Source organism: Choloepus didactylus, chromosome 7, assembly GCF_015220235.1.
Source record: "Choloepus didactylus isolate mChoDid1 chromosome 7, mChoDid1.pri, whole genome shotgun sequence".
In the NCBI taxonomy this organism is placed as follows: Eukaryota; Metazoa; Chordata; class Mammalia; order Pilosa; family Megalonychidae; genus Choloepus; species Choloepus didactylus.
In genome coordinates, this window is record NC_051313.1 from 106,222,634 (window position 1) to 106,250,477 (window position 27,844).

Below are 27,844 nucleotides of genomic sequence, written 5' to 3' on the forward strand. Positions count from 1 at the left end.
GTAGAGTTCCTTTCAGCTCTCAATACTTGTGATCTGGTAATTAAAGATCTATGATGATTAATACTCTCGTCACCATGACCTAAAAGCAGTCAGACTAGTCCTCAAATAAGATATTTTTGCACAAGTAGGGCAGAAACAAAAGGGGTGGGGATCTTAATACACCAAAATGTGAATTATAAGTCTGTAATGTAATGCTGATGTTAGTTTTTAAGAAGAAAGGTAAAGTAAGCAGCTTACCAGAATATATAGGGATATGTCACATGAAGCACTGAAGCTAAATGTGAATCAGAAGTGAAGTCTGTATGCCTGATGAGCTGCTCAGTGACCTTGCATTACAGCTAACATTCAAGGCTTCCTGTTAGTCCTGGGCAATTTTCAAGCAAACTTAATGAAACAGTTATAACATGCAAGAAATTTAAGCACAAACCTGAGATGCTAACACTAATTTTCTAATAGTAAGGGTGTGATGTTTTGCCCTGTACAACCTGGACACAATAAAGAAACTTATAACAAACATTCTCCCAAAGAACAGTTATTACCATTCCACCAGTGTGCAGACTGGCATTGCTGAACAGTATAGCATTTGTAGAAATTTTCCCACATTTTGATCCCAAAAGTATATAGGAATTTGTTTTTACAAAAAAAGAAGAAATCAGTATCTTCGAGTCTTGATTCTTTAATAATAAGCCATTTCACAGCTCCAGGAGTTTTGAAGTGAACACATCTCATCTGGTAGCCCCTCACCCCCAGCCTGCCAGAGTCTGTGCAAGTGAAACCTATGAGTCTGTCTTACCTGTAATCTGACTCTGTCCTTGTGGATTAAAAGGACTTGGTGCAGAGTTCAGGGAGGGCCGTGGGTTCTGAGGCGGGACACCTACTCTCATACTGGGATGAGGAATGCGCCCTAAATCACTGAGGCGGTCAGAGAACAAACTAGGTTTAGAGTCATCAAGCTTCTGTCTGTGCCCTGGAAACAGCAAATCATAAAATAAAAGCATATTAATTAACTGAACAATTGACCATGCTAAATAGATATGTGAACATACATACTAGGGGTTTAAGCCAAGGAATTATCAATACAGATATTTTTAATAGTGTGTGTATATAATGCCTTCTATTTCAAATTGCTTTATAAGCATTAGCTGGTGGCAAGCAATCCTAATTCTGTTCCACAAACGGAGAAGATGTGGTTCCCAAAGAGTGACTTGAGAGCAGTGGAGAGGTCGGGATGCAAGGGTTTAAGAGGAGCTTTCGGGGAGCCTCCTCTAGCCCTCTGGCCCTCTGAGTGAAAGGGTGGGAAAGGTAAGTGTGTATTGGCGATTGTCTGCTTGTTTCATGAACGAGGAAACCTCTAAAAGTTCAGAGTCTGTGCATGTGAAGCATACGGTCCCACCACTAGGGCAAAAACGGAGACATCTGTAACGTTATGGATCAAATAGTTTGTCAAAGAGAAATTACCACGATGACCATAGTGAATTTTTTTCTTTTTTATGTTGCAACTATACCTTACTGAGAATCTTTTCTAAAAAAAAAATCAAAACTCAAACTTAGAACCCCTTTAAGAGAAAAAAATATATATATTGCCTTTTAATTTTCAGGCAAAGAAAATTCTCACAATTCTCATTGTGACATGCATGCCAAAGCCTGAAAGTGTATGATAAAATAAGTTAAATCTGAGAGAATCTTTTTTATTTTAAATCTAGTACTGTGGTTCTGTAAAAAAAATTGAGAAATATTCTTTGGGTTAATTGTGAATGTGCAAATTCATTATTAAAAAAAAAAACTTTCTCTTCGTTTATTCAAGTCTAAAAATTTAAGGAAATTCTGAATATTAAAGAGATATGTAAATTAAAATATACCCAAGGTATTAAGACTATCTAAAAAATCATTAAATCTTTCTTAACAAAGGACAATAGTATTGTCACAGTGTAAGTATAACAGGAAAACATCTGAATCTCGGTGGGCATTGATTAAGTAAAAATCTGTAGGGTGGTGTTACACGAAGAGAGTGCAATGCCTAATGCAGAAACAGAGATATACTGTGGATTTCTTCCTCCATATTCTGTACCAGTGAGGCCCCAGTATGGAATCCCAACATTTTAATAAAATATTAAGTAATTAAAGCCAATTCAAACAAGAGCCACTAAAATGAAGACTGGGTTTAGAATTTGCCCATTCAAGAAAAGCTAAGGGAATTAGGATTATCTATAAGAGAGAAAAAAAAAAAGAAAACCTTGTAAAAGGATTATTAGAAGCCTTCAAGAAAATGAAGGTACATCTATGGGTAGTGAGAACAACTCATCTTCCACTCAATACAGAATAGGAGGAAATGTACCAGGCTAGGGTTAAGTTGAACATTAGAATTTCCCAACTATAAGCTGTCTTCATAAGACAAATTCCTTATTTTATTTGCCCCAAAATGTATTTTCCTGTCTCCTTTTTCATTGCCTACTCAGCCCAAAGAAAACAGACAGGAAGCCAAGGCTTGGTAATACGAGTGTAGCTGTCTCCACAGCCAAACATGTTCCAACGAGGCCCATTAACTGAAATGCTCCCACCACCCTATTTCCTGCCAGTACAAGCTTTGGGCATCTGCTATATAGTACAGGGACTGGAGAAAAAATGATCTGAAAAATCAGGGAAACTCACTGTTCATTGATGATGGTTTTTCCCCCCACTGTTTATCGATGATTGTTTTCCCCTCCATTTATGACTTTTTATCCAGATTACAAATGGGTTTTAGAACTCTAAAGGACCTTCAGAGATTGCCCCAAGCAGCTTCTAGACCCAGGGCAAGTAAGTTGTTCAGAGATGAAGCAACTGAGGCCCACACAGGTTGACCAACTAAACTGTGGTCCTCAGCTGTTGACTAGCAAAGCCTGGCTTAGGATTTAGACCTAGTCCTACTTGACTGAGCTGTCCACTCATCATGAGGCCTCATCAGTGTTGCAATTCTACATTTCTCTTCTTCTCCTCTCCCAGTTGCTATAGAAGATTGAAAATAACCAGACAGAGTAAGAAGCCTAAGAACTAAGCACAGTGAGGTGCCAAGGCTGGTTTCCTAAGCAAGCAGCAACAGCAGCAAGGAGTCAATTATAAGAGTAATAGCTCACTCATTACCCTGAACAAATGGCTGTAGCCTAACACACCAAACTTCCATCAACACAGCTTGCTGGGCCTAACTAGTTTCATGATTAGGTATTATACAGTACTTGTCAGTTAGATCCATGGAGTCTGTTCCTCACACACACTCAAAAATAGTATTGGTGTGGTGTTGATACAGCTGTAAACATTAACAAGAAAGCTTATGGAATTGTCCCTGGAAGTTATTTTTTTAATAGGCCATATTTTTGGAATGGCAGATTCCCTGAGGGCTAAGGCTCCTAAAGCTTGCATGGTTCCTTTATTCACTGGGGCTGTATATGCGCCATAGGTCACAAGAACATTTAAAAAGCCTTGCCTCTGCTTTCTACAGTCTTTTCATTAGGTTTCATGGAGATCGTATGAGAAGTGACTTCAGTGAGTGAATGTACAAGTACACTTTTATTTTCTCCTAGCCCAGATTTCAGGGAAGAATAGAAGGTTGTAGGCAAGAATAAAGAACTTGGAATAGCACTGGTAAGGTGAAATTTTAAAAGCCTCAGTGACCTTTTGGAAATTATCTTCAAGGTGTGTTATGAGGTATCTACAGACACCCTAGAGGAGCTCAAGGAACATTTACCTACGGGTGCATATACACACACACACACACACACACACACACACACGTTTTTTTCCTTGTAGAAATCTTGCCCTTCACAGCCACAACTACTACAACAACACTCCTATACTACACTCCTATGATACAATGAAGAGCAAAAGCAGAACAGGTTCATCATCTTTCCACTGTGACAAATAACCTCTACCACTAAACCACAACAGGGTAATAATTGAATGATAGGCTTAAAGAAGATGTACTTAAATCCTCGGCACGCAAAAAATCCCTTTGGAAATCAAGAACATGGGCCGCAAAGGGCACACTGACTTAGGTTAGGGACAGGGTGCTCTGCCACGGTGGAGGGAGGACTAAGCTTCATCCAAAGGGCCAAAGAGTGGCATTTCCAAACAGGAGGAAGGTATAAAGAATGGAAACACTTGGGTTATATTTGAGACTCTTTTTATGTAAAGCTTGGTCCTTGGATCCTCTTCCCCAGCTGGACTTTCTCCTAGATCACTGGTTCTCTGACAGTGAACATTACAAAGTTTTGAAAAATGTGGATGCCCAGGCCCTACATCAGGTTAATTAAAGCAGAATCTTTGGGTATGGGTCCTGGGGAAGATATTTTAAAAGCTGACCACATGCTCAAATGTGCAGCCAGGGTTGAGAACCACTGTCCAAGATGACCTCACAGTTCCTTGCATTAAATGCCACCCACTCACACCTACAACTACACTTTTCCAAGTTCAGCCTGGACTTCAGTCCGGAGTTCCAGGCTTGCGTGTCCCACTGCCTATTTGATATCTTCCCTGTGATGTCTCAAAGATATCTTAAGTGCAGTATATTCCAGATAAAATTCTTGATTTTTCTCCCACCCCCAACAAAAACCCTATTCCTCCCTGAAAGGTCCCTCATTTTAGAAAACAGCACTTGTCACTGAGTTGTATAAGCCAAAAAATCTAGGCATTTTCCTTGATTTCTCCTTAGAAATCAAATTTACCACGTCCAATCCATTACTAAGTCTTGTCATTTCTATCTTGGAAATATATCCCAAATCTACTCCATTCTCTCCATTTCCACTGGCACAACTCTTGTCCAGGACACCATTAGTTCTCTCTGGAAATCTGCCATTGTCTCCTTTTCAGTTTTCCCATATTGGAGTCTTACCATATCCCTGAAATGCTTTCCCCTGATTCTTTGTATAGCCCTCTCCTACTCACCCTTCAGATCTCAGGGTGAACACTGTTCCCTCTGAGAGGCCTTGCCTGCCCATCTAACCAAAGTACATTCCCAGCCCTCTTGAGCATCCCTCTGTTTATTTCTTTTATAGCAGTTACCACATCTGTAATTATCTTGTATTTGTCTGTCTCCCTTGCAAAACTCTAAGTCCCATGAGAATGAGTGCTCAGCTGTATCCTCACAATCTAGTTCAGTGTCTGCCATATAGTAGGTGCTCAATAAATGTTTGTGTGATAAGTAGATGAATGTTCACCTCTTTTAGAAAAATGCCTTCATTGAGAGAAAAATTTTATACCCAAGTATGATAATACTACAACACTATCATTTCCACAAAAACACTCCTTATTTTGCAATGTAGTGAAACCAGTGGGCAAAGCTTTCTTTAAAGAACAAGATCGTATTGGTGCTTCCTAAGAAATTTTACTAAACACTCATTTGAGTGAAAGTTTTCTTTCACAGCGCATAGAGGGCTATAAGAGACACTAAATTTTAGAACAACACTCATATTTTATAGATGAGGGCCCTGGGTCCCTGAAAGGGAAGGTAATTTGCCTAAAGTCACATAGTTGGTGGCAGGACTAGAACTCAGGTCTCCTGATTCCTAGTCCGGGGCTCTTTTCCCTCTCATCGCTAGCCAGCTTATTTTAGATCCTAACAGTGTAGCATCAGTCATACATGGAAAAGCATGATCAGAAGTGAATGTAAAATGGAAAATAAAAGTAGTTTTCAGGAAAGATCTCTCTCAAAAAGTTTAGTATGTTTGGCTGAATATGACTTTTGTTGCAATAAACTCCGGGGCACAAGAAGAAAGCATGATCAAAAAGTCACAGCATTCATACATCCTGAGCAACGATTTATGAGGAACTATTAAGAAAGACTAGCCAATCACCCCATTCTTCCCTACACATCTCATTTAGTCCAATGCAACTCTTGATGTTAAAGGTTTTGAAAATAACTAAATGGCACAACCAACTCACAATGAAAGTTAGTAACATTGCCATTATCACCTGCTTTCAAAAATCACACACCTGAAACTCATATATGAAGACCCTGAAAATGTGCTATGCGAGCTATGAACATAAACTTTTGCCTCTGTGATGTGACTCATTTTGCCCATTTTATAAATTGATTGAGAAATGTCTAACAACTTTAGAGAGCTATGTGGCCCCCCAGCCAGAGACTACATTCACAACACAATGCACTGCACCAGCTAGAACACTCCTTCTGAAGGATGCCACAATGCACTTACCAAAAACAAAACAAAACAAAACAAAAAAAACACTACCTTTCACAAATGTCAAGCCTACCCTTGTATGGCATAGCAGGGTCACTGCTGATCACCAGGACATGATGTTTACAACTCATCTTTTTACAATAGTATTTTTAATCTGTTTTAAGCACTCATTTCTTTTATTAGGGAATTACAAGGATACAATTTTTAAATAAAATAATGTTGAAAGATCTTCAATGGAACATCAATAAGGAACCTGTACCATGTTCACATTTGGGTCAGTTAGGCTAGTGCGTACTGGAGATCTACCTGTGAGTAGCACTAGACATTGTAAGTAGGAGGGAATAGAAAAATACATAAGAGAATGTTCTTGACCTTGTCTGCTAGGGGAAAAAAGGCAAGCAATTAAATATAATCAAAGAAAGAGTGTGGTGAGGGCAATAACTAAAACGTTATGGTTTGGGGATCAACTGAGAAATCTTGAATATAGCTGAGTATTTTAAAAATATTAAGGAAGTAGTGCTTTTTTGTGATTATGTAAGAAAACGTCCTTATTTTTTAGAAAGACTAACTGATATAGTAAGTGGTTAAATGACATAATGTCTGGGACTGGCTTTAAAACATTTCAGCAAAATAATGGATGAAACAAATGTGGCAAAATGTTATTAATTATAAAATAAGGTGATGGGATATACATGGAAGTTTATTAAACATAGTCTTGATTTTCAAGTTTGAAAATTTTCACAATAAAAAATTTAAATAATAATAAAGTGTTATAGAACGTAGCAAATGATTTTGACTAGAAGGAAAGAGGAATCCTTCACTGGTGATACCAATATGCCTATCCTTCAAAGCTGAGTAAGATTTTAATAAGCAGAGAAGGAAAAATTTGGAGGGCAAATGACAGAGACATGAAAATAAATGTCTTGTGATACAAGATGATGCTAAACATATATGTGACATCAGTCTAAAAAGAGGCACACCATACTTCAAATCTCTTGATAACCTCTAGTTTTACAACTACACATTAGCTCTATGCAAAGCATATGGGGGTCTGCCCTTTCAAGAAAGATCTTTTTATTCACTGACCAATAACAAGATACTTTGGCAGCTCATGAGCCTCCCTGCCATGCATTCAGGCTTCCTTAGAGGAGTGGGGTGACTGGGGAGACATTTGCTAATTTTGCTGTCACCAAGGATGTGATAGAATGAGAGATCTGGTCCAAAAGTCTATGGTTCAAGTCACAGAATATAACAGTTTAAGAATGCTATGACCATGGTCATAACATCCTTGGAGTAAAAAGGAAGAGAAGAGATGATTTACATCAAAGTTAACATTTTTCAGGGTAAATTACTTATATATCGACAAAGCTGCCATTTCACAGCAGTTCTGGGAAAAGAAAAAAAGAGTTATTCAGTTCTGATCTCTCTATCCTGAAAGTGGGGCATGGAGGAGTCTGTTTGTAGGGAGAGGGTAGGGAACAGGGTTTACTAATTTTAAAGTCAGAGTTCAATTCCAACTGAAATTATTTGGAATTCTACTAAGGATGAACTTTAATATATCTTAAGGAGTTCAGTTTAGATGGTTTCAGCAAAAATAACAGAACGGGAAAGATTACAGACTCAAGTAAATTCTTAGAGAAGACATGCAAAGTTCTGATTACCAAATACTTTGTAGCTTTTGAGGCTCTAGATTAAGAACCTTGATTTTCTGCATTCCTCAATACCTGTGAGAATAGAAAATACAATTGAGAAAACTGAAACTCTCCTCTGTTTGCATTCAGATGACGACATTTCACCGGTGGTTTGTGAAAGTCTAGATATCAAAGACGTACAAATGTACTTTAGCAATGTTTAGTTAAGCACCCTGTCCCTCTCCAACACACACAAACAATCCCAACCAGACTCTCCTCTGATTTACATGTTACCATTAATATCACTATTTTTAATCCCCCCCAGAATAAAAATTCAGCTTAGGTATATATTTCCCACCTCCCTTTTCCAGACCCCATAATCCACACTCCTGTAGTTTCTACAGGATGAACCCCTGCTTTCCATTGCACACTAACCACTCCTACGCTCTCACCTGTGCTAATACACCGAAGGAGCAGCCTGACATGTTAGAAGGGGCTCCAACTACTCGCATGATCACAGGAGGGAATGTAACGAAATTCTCTGGCCTCAGTTTTTTCCCCTCTACCAAAAATGAAGGGTTAGTTTCCGTAAATTCTAAAGTCCTTTCAGTCCCCAAATCTTAACATTCATGTTACTTACCTGACCAAACGTCTCCCTTGTCTTCCACTGTCTACTGAATTAAATAGAGCCTCCTCAGCCTAGCAAACAAGGAAAATATGGTCCCAATGTGCCTCGTCATTCTCATTTCCAATGGCCGCAACTATACCTAGGCGCTGGCTATGCGCTAGTCTCACTGGACTAACCATGGTTCTTCAAGGAGGCTCTGTGCCATCGCCTCTACTTGGAACACCCTCTCCCCATCATCTCCATTTGGTAAAATCCCTTCCCTTTTGTTTCTCGGGCCTTAGTGATCCCTCTGGTTTCTATCTCAGGAAGTTCAGAGCAGCTATAATTTGTTTTTTTTTTTTTTTTTTTTTTCTACTACATGTGGTTGTGCTTAAGTACAGTACGCATTCAGTGTGTATTAACTTACTATAAATTGACAAAATATTTATACAAAAGTTCAAATCCTATTATCTTAGATTCTCCTAGACTTGACTGTGAACCCCTTGGGGACAGATGTCATGTCTTATGTTGAGCATATAACTCAGTGCCTAGGTATAGAGAAGGCACCCAACCAACTGGATGAATTGACAAACAAGAACATGGGTAAATTTAGTATTATCTCTTCTTTTGTCCAGTAAAATACAGAAAGGAGGAAAAAAAAGGCTGGTTATTGGGAAACATTTCCCACAGTAAAATTGATGAGTCTACACTCTTTGCTGGGAAAGGCTGCTGAGTCATCTTTTTCCTAAGAGTATGCTGTCTGTTTCAGGTCAAAAACTATTTCTGGACTAGAATAATGAAGTGGATCAAGAAACTGTCTTCATGTTTAAGGCCTCTGGCTCCTCTGAGCCACTGGAAACTAATAACCAAACAATATGACATGTGAGGGGCCCCAGAGGGCACACAGGATGGCCAGTGTGAGGAGGCAGCCCTCGGGCAATAGTCATGTGTGGCTACAGAGGACCAGAGATCACAAACAAATCTCCTTCCAGGAGATTCTTCTCTGGTGGCATTTCAAAAATGAGCTAGCAGAGCTTCTCTCTAAGGGCCCCTCTTACTATATTAACCAATTTCTAAAGGAAAAAAATCGTAATCACTACCACATATCTTCAAGAGCCTCTTTTCGGCCCTTGAATAATGAGTCAGGCATGTAGGATTCAGTTTATCAAGGAAAAAGAGAGGAAGAACAATTCCACCCAAGAGAGCAGGTCTGCAGCCTTTCCAGTCTCTTGGGTAAAGACATAATTGTGGAAAGAAAAATATAATCTACTCAAGAGACATAATTACATAGTTGAGCCATAGACTCCATAGAAATATTCTAGGAACTCCAGTTCATAGAAAAAATGTTAAAAGCTGAATTTGTTTTCTTTTAATAATAAAAGGCACCAGTTTTAGATCAGTGACTAAAAAGTTCAGTCTCCCAAACTCATATGTAGTCATTTCTTAAACACAATCAGATGGACAAGGGAGATTATTGAAGGCCAGCTCCTGTCTAAATTTATAATTTAAAGGTTAAAGAATTCAAAATCTTTCAATAAATATACAAATAAAAGAATTGTGAAATAATAATTTTCATGTATATAAATGCAACATACTTTATAAGTTTTGGGTTTTAGGCTATGGCAAATCACAAAGATAAAAGAATAAAATATCGGGAAGAAAGTACAGAGCTATCAGCCATGACAATATCAGTCACATGGCAGGCATTAAATTCTAATGAACAAATGCTTAGAGTGTAAGTCCTTTTCTTGACTCAAAAAACTTGAGGCATCTGAAGAAAAAGAAACTCATGGAATGTGAGGATAAAAAAAAGGATAAAAAAAATTTAAGAAAGACCAGATGAAAGCATAATGGAAATCTAAAGAGAAGATACAAGTAATACTTTTTGCAGGCAGGGAAAAAAGAGCTAACAGGGCATCTGGCTGACTTCACCGTAGCCCCTCTCATCTCTCTGTACATCCCTAATCTTACTGTTGCCTCTTTATCTCCAACTTCTCCAACACTTTCTTTCTAGTTCCAATCCTATTATCTTTGAGTTTGTCTGCGTGTTATTTCCAGGAGACCTTCTTTCCCTCCTGACTCCCATTCAAAGTAAAACAATATGAATTAGAATTTCTTAGAGCTAGAAAAGAACATGGATTTCACCAGACTAAGTTCTTCATGTTAGAAAAGTAACTGATGCCCAGAAAATCACTGTGACTTGCTGGAAGTCATGGAACGAGTCAGTGACACTGGAAGCCAGTCCCTTGGCCTGCCTCAGCCCATTTTTGTATACCACAAAAGAAGAAAAAAAAAAAGAAAAGTTGAATAAAAGGTACCTACAAAAAAGAGAGTAAGAAAAAGCAGACTTGCTTAATTGAAAGATTTTATCACATTATTCCTGGTCTTTCTGACTCCATTTTATCACAACACATCCTTTTCTCCTAATTACAACCCAGCCTCCACAACCATCCTGAGTCATATGAATCTTCATCTTTCCCGTCACACATTCTAGTAAATGAACAAAAGATCTCTCTTTCTACATCTAAATTATGCTTACCAAAACTTAGTATAAAAGTTGAGTGTTTTAGTTCTGAAAACATTTCCTTTGCTTTCTTTTACTGTAATATGTTCACACACACCATGATTCCTTGTGTTACTAACACTTATAGATACCCCACTAAGAGAAGTAAAGATTATTTTTGTAGTAATGTTTTTAGCAATGGAAATGATAGTTTTCACAGATGAACAAAAAGCATCATCAGCTGTGTATTTGCCAGTAAGCCAGCTAAACATGGTTGGCATTATCCTTCAAAGAGTCGAACAACAACTAGCCTACAAACAGTCACGCAATTCCTGGATCCTCGCTGAATTTCCTTAGCATGCTTTCTGCTTCTGTTTCATTATTATATTTTGTGCAAGTGTTACGTGAAACAGAGAGAGAGGGAGAGAGAGAGATTGTTAAGCAAAGAGAAAACACTACACAGGGATAATTTAAAAGTGCAAAGGGCTCCTTTCTTGACATCTGCTGCTACAGCAGCAGAACATCTTTCTCAATTTTCCAGTTTCGTGACAGGAAGAAAATGTTAAAAAGTAATAACCAAGGAAAAAGTCAGCCAGCTCCCAGAGCCTGGTCTTGCTGTGCTGAATGGCAGTGAAGATCACAGAGAAAGAAAAAAGAAAAAGACAAAAGAGTAGAAAAAATTTCTTGCTTAAACTGGACTTAGTCCAGCTGGCAAGAAGAGGTGGTTTTCTTAACGCTTGCAAAACCTGACTACTTTTTTAGAGGAATGAAGAAGAAGATGTAAACACAGCCATTAAAATAGATTTAAGGTACTTAGGTTTAATCTAGTTTAAGGCCTTTCCAATCGTATGCCGCTGTACAATTCTCTGCTTGCTAGACATTAATACGGCGCATTTCAGTGCCTTCACAGCAAAGACTGTGGTCTGAGGTCTGTGGTTACCCTCTCAGGTCAGGCATGGAAGGAACAGCAGCTTAAGTAATAATGGATGGATGTCTGTTATGTGTTGTGTCTGTCAGAAGTCTGTTTTATGACATTAAAGGACTATTGTGTTTATATCTACACAACAGGTCTTAAACAGATTGTTTAAACATGATTAAACAAGAGATGTTTTTGAAATAACTGCTTAATAAAATTCAGATGGGTATAAGGAACTGAAAAATGCCATCAACAATATAAAATACAAGATCATTTCTAAGTTACAAGGGTAATAGGATATAAATTCCAAAATAAAACAGTTTTTACAAGTTAAACTCCATGGATTACCTCATACAGCAGCACGCTTTTCTGACTGGAATAGCACTTATCCAACTATCCACCTACCCTTCCTTTAAATGATGTTGCACAATTTACTGTGGTCTTGATAGACAGATGATTGCTTTATTCAGCCATGTGTAATGAACAGAGTCTATTGTGTTAATCCCAGTACTCTTCTGTGAACTCTGGATAAGGAACTAAAATGCTACCTCTTCATTGCAGAACAAATGGAGTTTACTCACATTTGGATCTATTACAGTATTCTCACATTCCACTTTGTCTCTAAAGGTGCCAAGTATTTTGAGTAGGATCAAGCTATTGTTATTTGAAGAGGAATCTAAAATAATGTTAAATGAAGTTAGAACATAGTAAGTTTTACTCTTTTTGACAAGGCACAGCAGATTTTAAAAAGTGCATTATTTTTAAGTCAAAGGAAGTGGGTTGGTGCCTACTTTGTAGCTTTCAACAACAGCCCCTAACCTCAATTTAAAAATACTGTGGAGACACCAGCTCAATACCGTTTTTCCGATAAGAAAAACCCCTTCAAGTGATTAAAAAGAAAGCTTTTTTTTTTGGTTTTTCAAAAGTAAGAATAGTGTTAAGTTTTACAGATTTCTGTCTGCAGGCAGAAATCATTTAATTGGTAAGAACAGTTTGGTGAAACTTTCCTTTTGTCCATGTGAAATGTACAAAGTATTGGCTTTTCCACATATACATACATATAGCTGTAAACTTACCTCATCTCTATTTTACATATAGAGAGAGGGGGGGGGACAGGGAGACAAAGTCCAGTCAGCCAAAGAAATAGCAGCACTATTAACATGAGTTCAGTGTCACTTTCCAGGTAATTAAGTAATTAAGGTTGCTGTCCTCTCAAGAGGCTCAACATTCTTTTATATTCTATTTGCACCATGACACTAAAACCCGTTTGACCCCAGGACATACCTTTCCTTGCAATGGAGACTTTATCCTTCAGCCTAATTAGATGGCTTTGTTTGATTTCAAAATGTACATGCTCAAGAATCAATGAAGCTAACTGGAAGAGAAGTAATGTAATATAGAAAGTAGAAAAGTGGAGTTACCAATGAAAGAGCATCATTTGACTCTCTTCTGGTTCCCATCTCTTTCATGGACCTTATACTGAGAATGTCCACACACAAAAAAAATGATATTCTTTCTGCTCAAAGGACAGGCTCTTCCTGAGAACTAACTGTCCTAATGGCTAAACAAATCCCACTAACAACCCTTGAGATACAACAGTAAAACTCTGCCCTACAGAACCAATTATTACCCAAAGGGTAGTAAGAAAGATAATATATGACTGAAAGTCAGAAGATAGGGATGCTGCCACTACTGGCAAGTTGCAAACTTCTGAGGTACAAAATTTTCTCATGTGTAAAATGGACTATCTAATTTACACACACATACACACATACACAATTAATGAACATAATGGAATACTTAAAAGACCAAATTGGGTGTCTATGACTACACAGGAGAGTCCTGTATCTGAATCTGGGCCTGATTATGCAAAGAGTAGGGAAACTTAGAGTCTATTCCCAGCTTTGCCACTAACTTGGTTGTGAAAATGTAGGCAAATAATCTGTCATCCCTATGACTCAACTTCCTTCTGTAACTCAACTTCCTCATCTATCAAATGAGGATCAAAAAATCTCCATCACAGAGATGTCATCAGGATGTAATGTAACAGAGAAGAAACAGTCCTACACAGGTAGAATCACTATGCAAAGATAATGTTAATTTATCTATTACCATCTTCTAAGCCCTTATTGTGTACCATGAACTATGCTAAACTACAGGCCTCGCAGTATACTGGGGAGGGGGAAGAATCAGAAAAACTAATATTTACAACAATGTAAAAAACAGCAGCATAAAGGTATGAATAGGAAAGCAAAGGGAAACTGAAGAATAAATGCTTAGCTTCTTAGAGTGGTCATGACGGGCACCTAGAAGAGATGACATCTGAATATACTTCAAGGCTAAGTAGAAGTCAATCAAGCAAACACAGAAGAAAACAACATTCCAAGCAAAAGGAACGGCAGAGTTAAGAGAGTGTAGAGTGAAGTCATTGGGCTTGGCTGGAGCTCAGCCACGGGTGTGTGTGGGAAGCAGTCAGGCAGGTCAGACAGTGAGGGCCTTGCCCACTAGGACACAAAGTCTGAACTTCATCCTGTAAATAAAAGGAAGCCACTGAGGTATTTTAAACAAAGATGTTACAGGAGTTGGTTTATCTTTTAGGAAGACCTTTTTACTTCCAGAGGAGGACAGATTTAAAAGGGAGTACACTTAGAGGCAAGAAATCAGTTAGGAAATTACAACGATACACATAACTCAGAAGATACATAGTTTAGAGTGAACTAAGCTAGAGCAGTACTAACGGAGATGATGGAAGGCATTTGAGACATACAATAGAGATAGGCAAGGAAGAAGGAAGGCAGAAAGGATGAATCTCAGGTTTCTGGTTTGGTCAACTGAGTGAATTGTGGGGCACTCAAAACTGAGAAAACTGAAAGAGGTTCATGTTTGGGAAAAGAAGTTTGGTTGAAATGGAGTTGGGGACACCTGAATGTTGTTTTGGACATAAGTTTGAAGTATCCATGGGACATATTCAGGTGGGAATGTCCAGTAAGCAAACTATAAATATAAGTGTGACATTCAGGAGAGGCTAGAGGTACACTTTCAGTAGTTATGGGAACTCGAAGCCATTGGTGTTGATGAGGGCCCTCAGGGAGTGGGTATGGAATAAGTGAACAAGAATGTCTAAAAATAAACCCTAAGAAGCACCAATATTTACAGGGTAGGCAAGGAAGATGAACTGGTAAAGCAAGCTCAGAAGGAGAAGAAGGAGCAAGTGGTGTCCCGGAGACCAAGAGGGAGCAACACTCCCCCCTCCAAGAAGAAGCAGCAAACTGTGAAGTGGCCACTGAAGCTACTGATGCTGACCCTCTGCTGCTTCAGGATCCCAAGGGAGCTTGGCAGGAGAGCAGCATCTCCTTCTATTCCAGGGCCAAGGGCACAAAGTTAATTCAGTCATAATGGTAAAAAGGGTATCTCTCCCGCACTCATTCTATCCCATTCCCTGAGGGACCTTATCAGCACCAATGGCTTCAAGTGCCTGTAACTACCAAAAATGTACCTCTAGCCTCTCCTGAACTTCAGGCTCATATTTCTAGTTGCTTCTTGGGCGTCTTTTTAATAAGAATACCTCTAATGGTGACCATAAGTGATGCATAAGAGTGCCTTCTGAGTTCTATCTTGGTCATATTATTTTGAAGGAATGCCAGAAGTACCTGACCTAAAAGCCCTCCCAAATGCCATGTCAATCAGCCCTTTCTGGACCAAGGCACAAATGAGACCTTGCTTCTGTACCTATCACCTGGACAGGTCAGAGAGTAAGCAAAATTTGTAAACTGGAAACAAGATCAAAGTCAGCATGAAAGGTGAGGGAGAGAAAAAGAAAACACAAAGCAACAGCAAAAACCTCTAAAATTAACCAAACCATTGTCCCCATCACACCTTCTCAGCAAGGTTACTCCTCAAGGGCTCCCTGAATCTCATGGGGCAGTATAATTGTCCAGTTCTCATTCTATCATATACTACTATAACAAGCTTAAGAGAAATATGGAAACTAAATACAACAGACTCCATCCTTCTTCTCTGCCCTCCTACTTTCTGTACTCTCGCTCTGTCGTCTATCAGAAACAAAGAAAGTACATAGGAATGGAAGAAAAGAATCCATCTGTTATGGATGGAGATATGGAAGAGATCCAAAACAAACAGTATGAGTAATATCATTGCATAGAACTGCAAACTTAACTAATAAACACATATGAAAGGACTTTGAAGAGAGTCTTGAGGCACCAAATTGGCCTGAAGATTTTGACTTCTTCCTTTTCCCTATATGAAAACTGAACTCCAGAAGTTGCTAAAATCAAGTGCAATTTAGAATCTCCCTTTGAAACACACAATTATCACCTCTGCTCATTTTGTAATAGGCTTATTTTCTATTAATTCAAAAGTAGGTCCTAAGCTAGCCTAGAATTTTCTGTACCAGTTCACGGTATAAATTTTATTTCTTAACATTAATCTGAAAACAAATCAATATATATAAAAGGAGTTAATTCAATTACCTGATCTGTTTTTATTCAACTGAATTAAGTCCAACTGAATACCTATAATGTGCAAGATATTATCTCATTGTTACTGGTACAGGTCTCAGAGGATATGGTTACAGAACTAAAAAAATAGCAGAATGATTAAAATCCTAGAGGAGGTAGCATATGAACTCAGCCCTGACTGTTGAGTAGTCCTCAAATTAAAAGAGACGACAGTAGAAGACAATTGAGGCAGAACTACCTGAACCAAAGCACTATGGCATGCGATCTTAGATCTCTGTTCTGTAACTTCCATCAATGGATCTGCAAATGGGGATAAGGTGGAGTTTTTTCCCACCATAAAAATGAAAGAAATGTAGTATTATCTTCTGGAAGTTGCTTTCTAACCACCTAGAATTTGATATTCAAAAATTTCTGCCAATAAATTTTAATTTTTGATCAAGCTTCAGCTCAAATGGCTTTTCTTCCATGAACGTTCCCTACTCCCCCAACCCCTTGCCAAACAGAAGCAAAACTGCTTCTTAACTTTCATGTCACTTCAGCTATCCCTTTCTTATGCCCTTTCTCTAATTTTCTAACACTTTCTGTCAAATCATCACAGTCATTAATGTCCGCGCCTTATCTCTGTCATTAGACTGAGCTCCTTTCTGGTTCATATGCATGACTAAGCCTCTCTGAACTCTCACATCATAGGTACCCAGTAAGTAACTGTTGAATAAATGAATTCATCGCTCCAGAATGTGGATCAGTGACTGAAGGAAACTACAAGCTAGCAAACATTCTACCAAGTTAAGAAAGTTTTCACTACAGTAGCACTTAAGGCAACAGAAGAAAAAAAAAACAAGACTTCTCAACTATTCGCAGCCATAGGATATCTTGCCTTCTTCTCCTAGGATATGAAATGAAAAGCTGGGCTTCTTACCTGTTAAGTACTCACTTGGAGTCTTGTACTCACAGAGACATTTTAACTTCCTAGAATTACCAACAGCCAAACTAATCTCCACAGATCCTGATAAGATTCCAGGCTGATTAACAGGAGTGAACAAATATCAATGGTTTGCTTATATTCCTTCCACAGCAAAGACTAAGCAGGAAGACTGCCCCCCTCAAAAAAATATGAATCCACAATGATTCTCACAATGTACCCACTGTATCATATACTTAAATATTTAAATACATATATATAGCAAAAAATATTGTGTTATTTAATAGATTTGCCTAGCTTAGTTCACCCTCAAATATTCCCTAGCCATTATACAAACTGCACTCATACTCACTTCACCTGTCACTCTAATATGACTATCTCTGGGGCACACGAGCACTGTGAGAAGTAAGCAGTTCAGAGGATGTTGGCACTGATGTTGGGCAAAGGAAGAAATTAGCAAAGTCAACTGAATCTGCATTAAGGGCTTGGCAGACACAATGAAATTATCCTGACCTTAAGGTGTGTTTTCAGTGTTGACAAATCACATTTCACTGAATTAAGGGAAAATTTTCTTTTCTCTAAAGAACAAAATCCCTTGGCCCTGCTAATAATTCAGAACATATATACCTGAGACGGCTGTGCTGCTGCAGCTCAACCTGCCTCCTCCCAAGGACTTTACCAGGTGACCATGGTGACATTTGTGAAAAAGGCAAGAAAACATCTGACTTTCACAACTACAACCAAGGAAGAAAACTTGACATTCATTCTCACACATATGTCACTCCTTTTAAGAACTTCTGACTCAAAATTTCAGAGGGAAGTGGCCCTGTAATAACATCTCTTCTGAGAATAGTGCCATATGGTTTTAACAGAGGTTTATTTCCTGAACCCAAAGAGGACTGCTGATTCTCAATCCAATGAAAATAATTATGCAGACAATTTCACTCTATTACTTTCTGTGAAACCCATTCTGTGTGGTCCACACATGCCTGCTGACACCTTCAAAGAGACATTAAGCCATTTTTATGTGCTGTACCCTTAATGGGTGGAATGCAAGGTAAATTTCCTTGAAGATTAGCACCTGCCATCATGCATAAGGTACCCCCACCCCGACCTTTGATTACCACATGTTAATTCCATGACTGGGTCAAGGGAGAGGGGAGAGATGAACTGGACTTCCAAGTTGGGTAACAACTAATTGTCAGATATTAAGACAAATAGGAACACACACACACCAAGAGCCAGAAATACTGCATCTCTAAAACTCAACAGCACTGCTGGAAAATTATTTCAGACACAATTGGCAGGTGGGAAGACTCGCAGGGGGCGGGCAGAGCATTGTGGCAGGGGAATGATGGGGAGCCAAGTCCCTTGCATAAATTCCAACAACATTCAACTGCTAACCTTAAAATAATCAAGAGAATAGGAAAATAAAATCCCTTATTGCAAAAGCTGAACAACACAATTGCTGTAAAAATAAAGATTTAAACCAAAGAATACAACTATTAAATAGTGCTTTCAAAGAAGACCACCCTTTAAGCCTAAGAATATTCCCTTAAGAACAGAATAAGCTGACCCACTGCCAGGCTGCCCCTGAATCTGAATTTTATTACAGTAGCTAGCTATGAAATGAACTAGATCTCCCTTTCAAACTATTAAGATCAAGTTTGAAAATGACCCACAAAAACTGTTTTTTTATTTTGCCAATGGACCTGGTACATTGCAGAAATATCCTCTTTTCCTTCCATAAGGTCTTTGCCTTCCAACACCTACCCACCACCCTTTGAATCAGCAGAGAAACAAACAAAAAAAGTAAACTTTCTTTAGATGTCCACAGGAATCTCACTACATCGCACCAAAATCACAAATACTCTTTAAAAGAGAGAGACTCTAAGGAAAGCAATGTCCAGGCCCACCAGGTCAGGGCAGGAACCAGATACAAGCCAGCACAGTATTAACCACCAGGCAGGCCCAAAGGCTGCTCCAGGACTGTTTTCTTTAGACTGCCTAAAAGTCTTGCCAAGGAACAGACGGATGCTGCTGAAAGAATATCTTCCACAGCTGGGCATCTGGGTTCTATGACCGACAGCCCTGCTCCTGTGTGTGTGGCCTGCAGAACATATCTAAAGCTTGGGAGGGAGTACTTGGCAGAATGGGAGAAAACCTAAGTTCTTTTTGGGAAGAGAGAACTGTAATTCCAACATTATACACATCTGATTGAAGCTTTGCCTTTGTTGCCAACACCCCAGACTTAGATCAAATTTTGTTTCTCACTTTTGCTGTCTGTTTCTGATGTCTCCTCACTGGCTGGGCAGAGAAATCCCTCTGCTCGCTTTCATTTCCAGTAATATTTTTACATTTAGTTTTTGTACCAGCCAAAACTAAGGTTTTTTGTTTCTAACAATCCAGGGGAATGTTTAAATAAAAAACAAACTGAAAATCTCTAAATTCTTAAAAACAGAAACAGCTGGAAATGGCTGGGCCAGGCATAAGAACTATGTTACCAAACAGGTTTTGGGTGAATTTTTTAAATTAAAAAAAATTCTATTTACTTCTTTTATCAGATTTATTTTCATAAAACGCTAGTAGTAGCAAAGTTTAACTCTGATAATACATTGGTTGAAACAATAAAGTAAGATCAGAGCTCTATTAAAGAAAGGAAACCAGCCTCTACCATGTGCCCTCAAAGTAAAAAAATCAGAGCTCCACAGAGAAAAGGGAGGGTAAGGCTTGAAAATTAACCATTAATAAAAAATACCTAGTTTCCAATTTTAATTTATAGGGCCCCATCTTCTTAACTATTCCATTTAATGTAAATAGCTTTGAAGATGCCTGAGGTGAGGTGATTAGGTATTGCCTGAGTTCTGCAGGGGAAAAAACCATACAAAACATAGCCCCTGCTTTTCAGAAATTTAAAATTAGAACAGTTCTCTGATTAATATGCATAAACTTCACCTGAACACTAGTGTTTTGTAAGAAAGCTATACTCTTGCATCTAGAAACTCCTCTGTTCTGGACTTGGTTTTGGATGTAACAAATCTAGTGAATCCAGATAGTGGGACCCACCCTACCAAATTCAAAGGTTGAGGCACTCCTTGCTTAAAAAAAAAGTGGCCGGTGGGGGGGGTTGGGGATGTGGTAATCTCCCAAACTTCCTCTCCCAGTGTCCTTGCTTGATAGGATCAATCCTAGGGTGGTTTACTTCCATCCCTGGCTCTGACAAAACTGAAAAGGTATACCATTATTATTACCACAAAATCATTATTATATAAGTTTTGTTACATCTCAAGTTTTGGGACTTAGATCTACAAAGCCTAAAAAAGTTTCCCTAAGGCAGGGTGGTGGAATAGGTTAAAAATGAATCAGTTTAATTTCTATGGAAACTTTTTGCCCTCCCCAAAGCCACAGTACCCACCAGAGTCTTCAGCTAGTAAATATAAGAGTTACCGAGTTTGGGGCAAGTCTTCAAAGAAGTGTATTACTGAGGGAAATGGGCCTGGGTGAGACATTTTAATGCTCAACCTCAGTGCTTCAGAAGGCAGTTTCTGAGCCCCAAGGCAAGTTCATGGTGACCAAGAGAAGTACACTGGGTACTGGAGAAAGGAAAATCAGATCAAAAGACAATTTTGGACTCAGAGGAAGGCCAGGAAGCTTTTCCTAAGTATCAGGGTCTCCACAATCTCTTCATCCCAAAATCTGTTGTACTCTCGACTATACCACTCATCTGACATTTATCACACACGGTTTTGTAATCTCTGGCAGGTATTTCTAAACTCTCCTGATCTATGTAAGTTCCTTGAAGGCAGAATCATACTTAAGACTCCATTTTGTCTCCCGAACTACAAGAAGAGCTGGTTTTTAATTGATCCCTTCAAAGTCCTGAGCTGTTGTCTAACAAGCTGGGGTCTGGGCAAGGCTCAAATGCATCTGAGGCAAGAGATGGAAAGAAAGCAATGAAAATTAATCGTGTCATTTGGCCATCATTTTCTTAGATAACTTTATTTGGTTTCTACACAGAAAGACAAATAATTTCTACTTCAAACAAGTTATAAACAAAGAGCAGTTAAGATTCTCATTATTCTAAATAGTAACAATATTCTTGTTGATGAGTACCTACAGTTTGACTAATTATTTAATACTTGAAGGCACAACCATCAACACTACACATTGCCAGAGTGCTGCAGCTGGATTGACAGAAAAAATAATTTCTACTTTTCCAGAGGCAATGGTAGTGTGCAGTAGCTTAAATGTGTTTTTCATTGTTGAAGAGGTCTGATTTCCTTCATACGGATATTGTTAGGAGGCTGAGGACTGGTGATGGAGTTAAGATGACAGAAAATGAAGCCATGGCAGGAAAGACTGCACAAATGCTTCATGCTCCCCTAGTCAGGGATGAAAGGTGTGTGGAGTGAACATTGGGCTTTCTTAGCTCATGTCATTGGTGGGGCCACTCAAAAATGTTGAAAGCATTCAGTTCTTGGAAATCTTACTTACTCTTTAGACTGTGTGTGTTAGAAGTAGATCTTGAGGGAATTACCCAGAGTGGTTTTGAGGTTTTGAATAAAGGGGGAAAATAGGGAAATCACACAGGCATCCTTATTGACTTCAAAAGTTGATTTTACCTGTACATTTCAAAAAAGAGTCACTTTATCCACATTTATCCACATTTTCTCTACAACATTTGAATGCTGGTTTAATTCTGTTCCAAATTCTTTCTATGAGTAGAAACTAATTTTATATTTAATAATAATTCCCAACAAATACATATTCATGAATACATATATAGACCAAAGCATAAACTTTTATACGTACTTTTTGGTTATTTGTACTATTAGAAGTTTACGACATGAAGATAAAATGAAAATATCATAAAAACAAAAACAATTTTTAAATTTTAAAATCAGAACTAGCCTTTCCTTTTGCTTTTCTCTACAAATTTTCTTTAAAAACTAGCCATTCATTTGCCAACAGACATTCATTGTGTACCTATTATATACAAGGCACTCTGCTAGAGCATTAGGGTATATATACTCCTATAATATATGTTCTATATCCTCAAGAACCTAACAATCTTACAGGTAAGATAAGACTCTACACAAATGACTAAAACACAAAGCATTATGTTTTAAGAATTGTAAAGTGTCACAGCCAAAGTACTGCAAGATATTAGGTGGGCAGACATCACTTCTGAAGGACAGCTTGATGGAGTATGTACCATTTGAGCTAGAGAGATGTGTATGGGCTTAAGAAGTAGAAATGGAAGACACATATTTAGGCAAAAGGTACAGCATGAAAAGAGATGTGCAACTGAGAAAGGGCAAGGCATGTTCAGGGAACAGGCAAGAAGAATGGTTTGGCTAGAAGAGTAGTTCTCAGCAGAGAAAGTGCAAACCAATGGAGGAGTTTTGGAAATCGGTGGAGGTGGTTTTGACTGGGGGTGGCGCACGACTGTAATTAGGTGAGCAGAGGCTAAGGATGCTAGTTGCTCTGCAATGCATGGATTAGTCCATGGAATGAAAAGATTTTCCACATCCCTCAGAACTTTTGGAAAATCCATCAGACATTCAAGTAGGTGAAAAAATCTGGTTATAATTATTTGAACCTAGACCCTAACTCTATTTAAATATAAACATAGAGTATTTATTCTACAGTTTTACTACAGGAGATTTTCTAGGAATAAAACTCTCTAGCAATCAAGAGAAGAGTATACTTTGTTTTATTAGGAACTTTACCAAGAATTGTTCACCATTTCAGAAAATCCTCACCAACAGTAATGCTGCTCTTGGAATTTAAGTCACTGATACACACCTGCACCAATCTCAATTTGTGGTTATCATATTCAAGGTGATTCTATACATGTTCAAGCATCTGGTTAGTTCATTATGTTTTCTAGCATAATCTTCTCCAATTATTTATTAATATGTAAATACAATTTTGTTTAAATTCCTTTATTTTTCCTTTATACTATAACCATGGCATTATATTGATCCTCTGGAAATGATGTGGATTGATATAAAAAAAATCTATGGATTTCATTTTAGGATAGCAAAGGGGAAATTATTAAATATTTGTTATACAAATACATTTTTATACTAACACATTTGAGAACCACTGGACTAGAATTTGTGTAGGATAGTGACTGGAAATGTAAAGATAAGATGGGGCTAGTCATGGTGGGCTTACAGTAAGAGACTGAGAAACCTGTAACTGATTTGGTAACATCTAGGGCACCACTGAAGTCTTCACAACATGAAACCCTATGTGGATATGATCAAAGCTGAGCCTTAGCAAGACTGAACTACAGCACCATGGAAAGAAAACTTTAAGTGGAAATAGATTAGTGACTGGAGGAATAGTTAGGAGAGTATAGATGTTAATTCTGGCTTGTGACTAGAGTTCTCAATATTAAAGTAAAGGAAGGACAGCTTTTACAGATATATCTTTTAAAGACCAAGAGGAGTTTCAAGGATAAGAGAGATGGAGTAGTTGAGGATAGTTAGGATGACATGTAAAGACTTGGAAGTTGTTCATAAAATCAAGGTGATTGCTCACGTGATATGCTTTAAACAAGCAAGCAAGGAAACAGGAAGAGAATACAAGTTAAGAACTTTTGGTGATGCCCCGTTTTAGGGGAAGGGTAGGGATTTAAAAGATAAAGTGAAAGAGTAGTCAGGCGGGCAAGGGGAAATAAGAATATGATACAGCAGAAGCCACGCACTGAAACAGAGGAGGTAATCAACAGGGTTCCACGCTGCAGAGAGGTCGAGGAAGATGAGGACTGAGACGAAGGCTGCCAGAGTCAGGCTTGGGTCCTTGTTAGAAACCGTCAAGACAGCAGTCTCAGTCAGGTGGAGGCAGCGGAAGCCAGACTGCAGGAGGTTAAGGAACGAGTGGGCGATAAGGAAGTGGAGGCGACAAGTCTACGTGACTCTTTCGAGAAGTTTGGTGGGTGGAGAGAAGCGAAATAAGATATTAGATCAAAGAAGTGGTAAAGAGAATGGATGTTTTAGGAGGGTACATCTGACCAAATAAATAACAAAATATTGCAGAAGTTGTTTGTCCATTTCCTTATCTGTCAAATAAATGAACAGAACCGCAGTGGCCTTTGTTACAACTCTGATGAGCTATTCAGACCTGAAGTTTATATTGGTTTAGAAATCAAGCATTTCTAGCAAAAACCTGATTAATGGGATCAAGACTGAGCTCTTCCAGAGATTTAAGGAGGGAAATAGGTAAACTGACCACTTATAGATTTCTACTACAAACTACAAAGGCTACACTAAGGTCATCCGTGAAGAGATGCCTGAGTCAGACGGCCTGCCCTGAAAGAACACTGGACAGCTACACTGAGAGACACGTTTCCACTGCACAGGTTCAGACGTTTCCACTGCACAGGTTCAGACATCAGTGTTGGACTCAGATCCTGGCTCTGCAACACACTGGGTGTGAGAACTTGGGCAAATTACTTTTTTAAGCCTCTTTCCCTCAAAACTAAAATTGAGATCATACTAAGACCTACCTCATAGTGTTGTCATAAATATTATATAATGGTAGCTATTATTGTCGGTATTCTTATAATACCTCAAGATCAGAGTTACTGCTGCAATCTAACTGATATAGTATTGAGACGTGGAAAGACGAAGTGTCTTTCCTAACTTCCTGCAGATATAAAATGAAAAGCAAGTTTCTATACTAACACAGTGACTGTGTCAACTAGACTAGGCTGCCTTATTAACTAAATAATTCAAACTAGCTCGCATAAGTTAAGTATTTAAGAATTCGTATGCATTTTACAAGGTAAGTGTGCTACTAAAATTAGAGTCCTTGAAGAATAAGACTCATGATCAATAATATTTACCTATTGCTGAATATATCAGGCAAATCCCCAAAATATCATATAGACAACCAAAAACGATGTTCCAGAAGAATATACTAAAATTTGTCATATGTCCATTCCACTCCCCTAAGATGATTTTGCTGGACAATGTCTCTGAAAGATCCCTGGGATCATAATAGGAACTTAGAGCTTTCAGAGTATCTATGGAATGCCCACAAAAAATGGCTTGGCCAAAGCTTATAAATATGTCACAACAGAGGTGACCTTATTTCAAAAGCATATTGCTCTCCCCAGAGCCACTGGATGAGTTAGAAAGAACAATGGTAGAGACAAAAGGAAGAGAGTTACGTATAAATTCTAAAGCATTTTCCCTAGCTTATAAATATTTATCTTACCCAACACAAAAGATGGCAAATATTGTATATTCAAGAATCAACATCACTCCCTGTGGACATCCCTTATGTCTGAAAGCAGTAAAGCAGCCATGCTATAGAGAAGTGTTCCAGAAACTTAAGAGGTTGCCACAATCCCACTGTGAATGAGAAATATTGTGATTCATACCCAGCAGAGGCTTTGTCCAGACAACCGAAAAAGTGTGGATCAGACTAAGACACAGTCAGGTGCCTATGGCTACCAAAATGACAACTTTTGATTTAATTGATAATTTAGGGATATCATTAGAGTAAAATGAGAAAAGTGAATGAACAGGCTACATATCTATTCAATCATATGCAGATAAAGCTGGATTCTGAAGGAGGAAATTCTTCCATTTCCTGTAAGAAAGTAAGCACTGGATAATGTGACACTGGCCTAAGCTGGTTTTTCCAGCTCTGTAAAGATGCAAAAATCTGGTCTCAGACAGCTCATGCCACCCAAGGGCCACTGTAGATAGAGCTTTAGAATGCTGAAAAGTCAAAATAAAATAAAGGATTTATGTTTGATTTTACCTTATCCTCGTGTCATCATCCTAGACCACTAAAGGGAAGAGGAAAAAATCACATTTATATTTAGAGTAGTTCTTGGGTTTAGCAATCACTTGCCATTCATTTACTCATTCAAAAAATTTAATGCCTTCCAGTATACTGAGCTCTACACTCGTACATTAGAATGAGAGTACATGCTGAGAAAACCTAAAAATATTCATTTAGAAGCCCATTTCCATTGTTGTGAACAATTTTCCAGTTTTGAACAGAATCCAATCTTGGAGGGCCCAACTCATCACTTAATTTGTCTTATATGTTTAATATAGATATTAATATTATATTTAATATAGATGAAAACATCCCTATTAATTTACGTATTTACAGGATAAAGTGAAGAGCTGGATGCAAATAATTCATTATACTGTCTCAGAACAATATGATGCAGCTCAAGAAGAATAACAAAAAAATTGAGCTACCCTATTCTTGTCAGGGAAAAGGAAACTGAAAGAAAAGAAGGAACTGATGAGGGAGAACTGACGTTTAAAAAAAAAGCACAACATTTAAATAAATTGGAGCATCACTGTATAGATTTTTTGGTTTACTACCATGAAATTTATGCTGAGAGAATCCATTCAATTTTAATTCTTTTGGTAAGACAAAAGAAAGAAAACCAACATTTACCAAATGAAGTAAAGATGAATATGAGAAAGAATTTCTCTCCTCAACTAGAAAGGAAATATCTCCATCTTTTTGGAATAATAAGGGGACTTAAATGCCTTAATGGTAGCCTTTTAAGCAGATTACTTTAATATTTTATGTCTTAGTCAATTCACTCACTTTTTAATATTCCTCTTGCTGATATAAATGCTTCCTTGTACATACCTTTCCTCTTGCTTCTGTATGGAAAGATTTTATTTCCATTGGAGAGCTATGGTATGCATTTTATTTCTGTTGGAAAGTAGCAGCAAGTATTTTTAGTTCCTGTGCTCATAGGACCAGAAAAAAAGACAGAGAAGTTATCCAAGAACTAAACCATTTGATAAAGACTCCTTCCCTTCAAAAATCTCTGATCAGTATTTGGTGGAAAGAGAAATTAGCTGCAGCATGCTCCTGCTTCGGTTCAGATGCACAAGTGGCTGCTGCTCCGAGAAGCTGCCTGTGTCATCGCGTGCATCCTTCACACGGATCCAGATGGGGATGAGTTCAGCCTCAGACTCTGGCCAGCCGGCACAAGTCTGCAGTTAAACAAGCAACTTACTGCTTTTCTTACAGGAGCACAGAGAGGCAATATTACACTACAGCTCATAAAAGTATGCTAATTGGTGATACTTTCCAGACATCCATGTCAAAATTAACTTGTAGTGGATAGCCACTTGCTTAAGTTTCATTCGAGTTCAAATTATTTGCTCTGAAAGAGAAATGTTTACTTTTGAACATATTTTAGTTTCAACCTCCAAAACCATTGCTAGAAATTAATCTTAACCACTGAATGTCTGCTTCAAAACCCAAACCTATGTCCAACATTTTAATGGCATCGATTACATATATATTGTTTTTTAAAACTCTATTGTGAATAGTGGCATGCCATCCTATATGTTACCATGCAAATCATTAAAACCAGAGTCCTAGGCCTGATGAATTATTCAACAGTTGACAAATTAATGAGCACTCATTACTTTGTGCTTAAAGTTAGTTTTTAGCCAATTCGAGAGCTCATTTTTTTATATACGTGTCTGTTCTTACCTAAATCTCCAGTTACCTTGTTAAGCGGTCTTCCTGCGCATCCCTTCCACAGATCTACATAGGACTGTGAGACCACCAATCAAGGAAAAACAATAGCAGAACTGCCACACCCAT

The 27,844-nt window shown here is 38.2% G+C and overlaps 1 protein-coding gene across 8 annotated transcripts in view; it reads right to left on the minus strand.

Annotated features, from left to right (window-relative positions):
* RUNX2 (RUNX family transcription factor 2) overlaps positions 1 to 27,844 on the minus strand; it is a 230,296-nt gene that overhangs the window by 70,570 nt on the left and 131,882 nt on the right. For 6 of the 8 annotated variants that reach the window (XM_037843139.1, XM_037843141.1, XM_037843140.1 and 3 more), the window contains one exon: positions 794 to 967. The exons of the other annotated variants lie outside the window; for them this stretch is intronic. In XM_037843139.1, the coding sequence (XP_037699067.1) occupies positions 794 to 967 (174 nt within the window). The remainder of the gene's footprint in view (positions 1 to 793; positions 968 to 27,844) is intronic. 8 annotated transcript variants of the gene reach the window in all.